Genomic DNA, 6956 nt, shown 5'->3' with positions numbered 1-6956 from the left:
AGGATGACAGGCTGAACTGTATATTTATTGAGTCCCCTGGTCTTCGGTCGGGGGCCCAGACCCCCAGCTGGCCTCCCTGCGACCCACAGCCGGCGGCCAGTCCTGCTCCCCTGTCGCAGGCCTCCTGCTTTGGTCTCCAGCTGGTAGTATCTGGATGTACATGTATGTATATATACTGTATATTTCTAAATAAGCCAACACCATGGTAGATTCCTTTTTCTTTTTTTAAACAAACATGCGACTGAACATTTCACAAACCGCTGCCATTACAAAAGTCCATACAAAAAGGATCAAATAATAATAATAATAATAATAATAATAATAATAATAATAATATAATAATAATAATAATAACCCCAGTAAAAATGTAAATGAATAATATTTTTCTATGGAATTTGTTTTCACATAAATGTTTAAATAATATTTGTAATAGTCAATAAGTGATAAAAATTAATGTCAAAAATATATTTATTTAAAGAGCAAAAACACTAAACGTTAATATAAACTCTAATATTTTTCTATTTTTTCCTACTTCATCTTTAAATGTAGGCCTGTGTGAATAAAACAGTGGAAGGATAAATGTTGTACTTTTTATGACATGTAAGTGTGATACCTTTAAATCGTATTCATTACGGAGGAATGACAAATGAAACATCGACTGTATCTGATATAGTCAGTTATTTAGTTATTTGGAGAATACTTTCTATTTTATTCTATGTACTTAATACTCTTATTGTGAAGGGACGGAGTGGCGCCCTCTGTCGGCGGCGCTGTGTCGCAGCAGCGGTGCCGCTCTTCTCCTCCTCCTCCCGGCGGCGGCAGCAGCAGCGGTCCCGCTCCTTCTGTTCCCACAAAAACCGCCTCCATTTTATCACCGACAGCAGCGGAGCAGCAGCGGCTCGCAGCACACTCAGCGGCCGGCGGAGGGACACGTTCCTGCGGCGGCGGCGGTTTGACTTGTTCGGGCGTGAATCAGCCTTTTTTTTGTTGCGGGATGGCGGCGCTGCGGCAGGACGCGGCCGGGGCGGCGCTGGACTGGTGAGGATTTATCGGCTCGTTGTCTGCGCTGAAACTCGCTGATTGTGTGAGGAGAGGAGCGGCGGGATCGGCCTCGGATGGTCAGGTACCGGCTCTAATCTCACTGGCTTTAATTATTACAGGCTTTATTCTCATAAGACGGCTTTGTTTGATCTCCTCAGCGGGTTGATTAGCGGCTGACAGGCCGCTGCTGCAGCCTCACCGGCGGCCTGTCCGCGGCTCCGGCTCGCTGTTTCCACCCGGACAGCACCATCCAGCCTCCGTACGGGCCCGGTGTTGTTGTGGCGGGGGGTGTCGGTTATATAATGTGTGCGCAGAGGACACGGAGCTGTCCGTCCGTCCGTCCGTCCGTCTGCAGCTATAATGTGATTTCACCTCTGACTGACGGCGGCCGCGTCGACACGCTGTCCTCCATTTGAAGCCGTCGTCCCGTGTCGGCGGTTAATGTCGGGGACTGTCCGGCGGCCAGCGGACGCTCTCAGGCTGCAGGTGGTGTCGCTCAGGCCGGACTGCAGGTGCAGCAGGGCCGCGGACACGTCCGGATCCAAAGCCGAAATAAAGCTTCAAGTGTCAGACAGCAGGGACGAGACAGAAACCGCTCTGTGACGCCTCAACGACGAGCAGCCGATTAATCGATCAGTCATGCAACATGGACCGAAGCTGCATTATTCTGATGATGAGTTATTGATATGGTAAAATATAAAAACTGATCAGGATCCAGTTTCTGACACGTTGAATCATTTCTGGTGTTAACGAGATTTTAAGGACGTCACTGGACCAAACGATTAATCGATTCATTGAGAGAATCACCAGAAGGTTGATAATCAATAATGACTAATCATTAGTGCAGCTGTCTGAACGATGATCGGCTCAGATTTGACCCAAATCTGTCAAACGTTTGAGAATTATGTCATTATGGTTTTATAGAAATGATTTTTAAGAGTTTAATTAACGATTAATCGATTTAATCAGATTGATGCTGGAACTTGAATTTACCACATTAAATACTGTGTATTGATAATATCTTGTTTTTATAAAGCAGAGACCAACACCTGAACATGACTACAAGATCAATGTCTTAAATGATTAATTGATTATTAAAATCGTTGTTGGTGATCACATAAGGGAGACCCACACAGACACTGACCCAACAGCTGTCTCATCAACACCTATTGACAGTTATCAATTACATATGAATCAATAAAAGGCAACCTAATACATACATCTCTAGGATCAATATAGTGTGACCAGATTCCTGTAACTAATACTGTTATTCTATACTATTATTATAGTTGTTTTCTGTCTCTGCAGTTGTTTTCTGTCTCTCTGTAGTTGTTATGCCTCCCTCTGTGGCCATTTTGAATGTCTTTGTAGTTTTGCTTCTCACTATAGTCTTTTTTTTTTTTACATCTCTGTAGCTGATCTGATCTCTGTAGTTGTCTTCTGTCTCTTTGTAGTTGTCTTCTGTCTCTTTGTAGTTGTCTTCTGTCTCTTTGTAGTTGTTTCCGGTCTCTCTGCAGTTGTTTTCTGTCTCTTTGTAGTTGTTTTCTGTCTCTTTGTAGTTGTCTTCTGTTTCTCTATATTGTTTTCTGTCTCTTAGTAGTTGTTTTCTGTCTCTCTGCAGTTGTTTTCTGTCTCTTTGTAGTTGTTTTCTGTCTCTCTTCAGTTGTTTTCTGTCTCTCTGTAGTTGTTATGCCTCCCTCTGTGGCCATTTTGAATGTCTCTGTAGTGTTGCTTCTCACTATAGTCTTTTTTTCTCTCTGTTGTCATTTTAATCTTTTTGCAGTCAGTTTCCATCTCTCTGTAGTTGTTCTGATCTCTGTAGCTGTTCTGCTGTCACGTCATGCAGAGGCTCTGTGGTCCATGTGGTCTCTGGGTCCGTCAGGTCCGTGGGTCTGTTGGGTATGTCCTTGATGCCCTGGGGCAGCTACCTTCTGTGGATATATTCTGCCCTTTAAAGCCAAAACACGTCTCATATGTGGTGAACATTGAGTGTTTTAGCACAGAGATGGTTCTGTAGATACTTCATCACATTTAATTATAAACCACAGCTGTGGTGAGGAGATACTGTGGTGTGACTGGTAGAAACCACCACACTCACAGTCGACCACACAGCTGCAGACATCCAGCATCATCTCCAGAATATCATTGAGATGAACTCACATGATCAGTTTATTAATAATCAGTCAGTCATAGTGGAGAAAAGAAGCTGAAGCTATCTAGCTTAGCATGTTGACTGTTTTGTATGCAGTTTGGTTAAGCTTCCTTTAATGACGTATTTAAATATGTGATAAATCATTCAGTGTTACAGTGAACAGACAGAACACAAGTTGCTTCTGTTGACTTGAAGTGCAGCATTTACACACAGTTTGTGGCGGTATGCACCTTTAAAGTTGGTTCTCCAGCTGCCAATAAACACAGAGAAGAAGAACGATGCTGTTGTCTCGTTCATGACGTAGAGCCGCGCGGCGTAGACCGGGGCCGCGCGGCGTAGACCGGGGCCACGTGGCGTAGACCAGAGAAGAGGTTCAGAAGAGTTCAGAGAGGAGAAATCTTAATCTGATCAGAGCTGTGAATAATAAATCATCCATCTTTGCCGGCTACATCTGAACCCTCAGGACAGCAGGAACTTATTTTAAAATACAAAAATTATTGAAATTATTATGGTATCAGCTGAAATAATCCATATGCTGCTGTAGATTCTTCCTATTAAGGTACGCGCAGTCGTCTGATGTTTGACGTCACGCTCTGGTTTGTTTGTTTGTTTGTTTGTTTGTTTCAGAACAACTTCTGACCCGATCTTCATGAATACATAAATCATCTCTACCTCTCGTTAACATTGTGACATTGAGCTCTTGGCCTTGTGGAATAAATGTTATCTTTTTAAATCCAGTAAATGGTAGTAAAGTGCCGTACAGTCCAGCACCAGTCATCCTCACCGGTGTCGCTGATCCGTCTGTAGTCATACTGCAGCTTAAAGCTCGTTAGCCAGACCGCCATTAATGTGTATTCACCTGTAAAACATCAAGAGTATAAAGTCACAGAAAATGAAGAACACTCGAGTAGAGTACAGTACAAGTACCTCAGACGTATACTTAAGTACAGTACTCGAGTAAATGTTCCTTAGTTATTTTCAGCCACTGGTCAGAGCTCTGAAATCCGACACTTGAGAGTGGACAGTGAAGCAGCGCTGCCTTTGTTTTTCTTCATTCAGCGGCTGATCACAGAATTCATTTTTCCAGTTTTTATTATTGCACTTAAACGCACCATTTCAGTAGCTCTCAGTCGCACAGATATCAGACATGCAGACACCTGATTGGTCGCTGCTGGTCATTGGAGCGATGCGTCATCACGGCCGCCATACTGGAGCAGGTAGCTTCCTGTTCGATGAGTCGGTGGAGGCGGCGGGTCGATCCACATTCAGACCATCAGAACCGAGTCCGAGCAGCTTGTTTTGTTCCAAACGTCAGACGTGTGTTGTGTACTGACCAATAAACCACATCAGCGCACTGAGACAGTGAACGTCACTGCGAATCATTACACACTGATACAAAGATCAGTCTGTCAGGGATCAATATCAGCTGATGATCATAAACCAGGGGGCTTCAGTGAAGGTTTACCAGGCAGGGAGGCTGTGGTGAACAACTCCATCCAGGTGCATTATGGGTAATGTAGGCTCCAGTGTTTGTGGACTAAAGTCCGGACATCTCCACCTCTGCTGGTTTTGTTATTCATCCGTCAGTTCTTCCTATAACACACGGCCGGTCCAGTTCATCTGGATCAATACAGCTGATCATCGGTTGCTTCATGATGAGCTCTTTGACTGCAGATCAATGAACGAGTCATCAGGGCAGATAATCAATACCTGGAGCTGATATACATGTGAATAGTACACTTTACTCAGTGTTGACATACTTACCTGAGTATTTTTATATTTCCTGTCCACCAGATTTACTTGATAACTTTAGTTACTAGTTACTTTGCAGATGCAGATTACTCGATGTTGATTGGCTGTTACTGGTGACCAATCAGATTATTGTGGCCGGGACACGGAGAGAGAGGACGCTGCATCAGAGACACTTTGAATTAATTAACTTTATCTGCAATACAGAAAAATGCTTTCTCTCCTTCAGTAAGTTGCCAGGTTCAGTAAGTCACAGAGTCCAGTTCCTCTGACTCATGATGAGATACACGAGCACTGCAAACATCTAACAACATCTAACAACATCTAACCTTCAACAACGTCCAGCTGCACGAGGAGAGAAGAGCTTAAACAAGAAGCAGGACGTCACCCAGAACTCAGACACATGCAAGCGGCTGATAAGAGATTCAGTTTCACAGTGTTCAGGCTGACGCAGGTCCAACTGTCTCTGACGGCTGAGCCTGGTTCTGCTGGTTACAGTCTGGAGTCTGGACCCATCCAGGCTGAGACGGACTCATTGTGTTATCATGACTGTTCACAGGGTGTTCATCCATGTGGTCCCTCCGTCTGCACACTAACCTGCCTGTGACGGACGCACGCACACGCACGCGCACACACACACACACACACACACACACACACACACACACACACACACACACACACACACACACACACACACACACACACACACACACACACAGCTGTTATCTGTGTGCTGCAGCCGGCTGTGGACTGACACCTTCTCTTGTAGTCGCTGCATCATGTTTCTGCACCGACTCTACAGAAGAACTTAAAGAAGCTTCACCTGGTCAACAGGAAGCTGTCAGAGTCTTCATCCAGAGACCAGCTTCATCTTCATCTTCATCTTCATCATCATCATCTTCAGCTTCATCATCTTCATCATCATCTTCATCATCTTCATCATCTTCATCTTCATCACTCTGATGGAAACAACATGTTTGTGTTTGATGGTTCAGATCAGATCTGACTACAGACAGACCAGGTCTAAACTGTCAGGGGCTAGTGGAGGTCTTAGACCAGGTCTAAACTGTCAGGGGCTAGTGGAGGTCTGTCAGGGGCTAGTGGAGGTCTTAAACCAGGTCTAAACTGTCAGGGGCTAGTGGAGGTCTGTCAGGGGCTAGTGGAGGTCTTAGACCAGGTCTAAACTGACAGGGGCTAGTGGAGGTCTTAGACCTGGTCTAAACTGTCAGGGGCTAGTGGAGGTCTGTCAGGGGCTAGTGGAGGTCTTAGACCAGGTCTAAACTTTCAGGGGCTAGTGGAGGTCTGTCAGGGGCTAGTGGAGGTCGTAGACCAGGTCTAAACTGTCAGGGGCTGGTGGAGGTCTGTCAGGGGCTAGTGGAGGTCTTAAACCAGGTCTAAACTGTCAGGGGCTGCTGGAGGTCTTAGACCAGGTCTAAACTGTCAGGGGCTAGTGGAGGTCTTAGACCAGGTCTAAACTGTCAGGTGCTAGTGGAGGTCTGTCAGGGGCTAGTGGAGGGTCGTAGACCAGGTCTAAACTGTCAGGGGCTAGTGGAGGTCTTAAACCAGGTCTAAACTGTCAGGGGCTAGTGGAGGTCTTAGACCAGGTCTAAACTGTCAGGTGCTAGTGGAGGTCTGTCAGGGGCTAGTGGAGGGTCGTAGACCAGGTCTAAACTGTCAGGGGCTAGTGGAGGTCTTAAACCAGGTCTAAACTGTCAGGGGCTAGTGGAGGTCTTAAACCAGGTCTAAACTGTCAGGGGCTAGTGGAGGTCGTAGACCAGGTCTAAACTGTCAGGGGCTAGTGGAGGTCTTAGACCAGGTCTAAACTGACAGGGGCTAGTGGAGGTCTTAGACCAGGTCTAAACTGTCAGGGGCTAGTGGAGGTCTTAAACCAGGTCTAAACTGACAGGGGCTAGTGGAGGTCTTAGACCAGGTCTAAACTGACAGGGGCTAGTGGAGGTCTTAAACCAGGTCTAAACTGTCAGGGGCTAGTGGAGGTCGTAGACCAGGTCTA

General features: G+C 45.7%; 1 protein-coding gene across 5 annotated transcripts in view; it reads left to right on the top strand.

Moving 5' to 3' along the window:
* Positions 1-529: 529 nt before the first annotated feature.
* The window catches only part of LOC311252282 (CSC1-like protein 2), a 31937-nt gene continuing 25510 nt past the window's right edge, over positions 530-6956 (top strand). For 4 of the 5 annotated variants that reach the window (XM_084345308.1, XM_084345307.1, XM_084345306.1 and 1 more), the window contains exon 1: positions 530-1038. In XM_084345308.1, coding sequence (XP_084201434.1) covers positions 640-1038 — 399 coding nt within the window. In that variant the 5' untranslated portion in view covers positions 530-639. Of the gene's footprint in view, positions 1124-6956 lie in introns of all 5 variants that reach the window. The other variant, XM_084345309.1, reaches the window with a different exon arrangement.

The sequence above is a fragment of the Pagrus pagrus genome (assembly GCF_965226575.1).
Source record: "Pagrus pagrus genome assembly, chromosome: 2".
In the NCBI taxonomy this organism is placed as follows: domain Eukaryota; kingdom Metazoa; phylum Chordata; class Actinopteri; order Spariformes; family Sparidae; genus Pagrus; species Pagrus pagrus.
The sequence above is the reverse complement of the archived record's forward strand: the minus strand, read 5'-3'. Positions and strand labels throughout refer to the sequence as shown.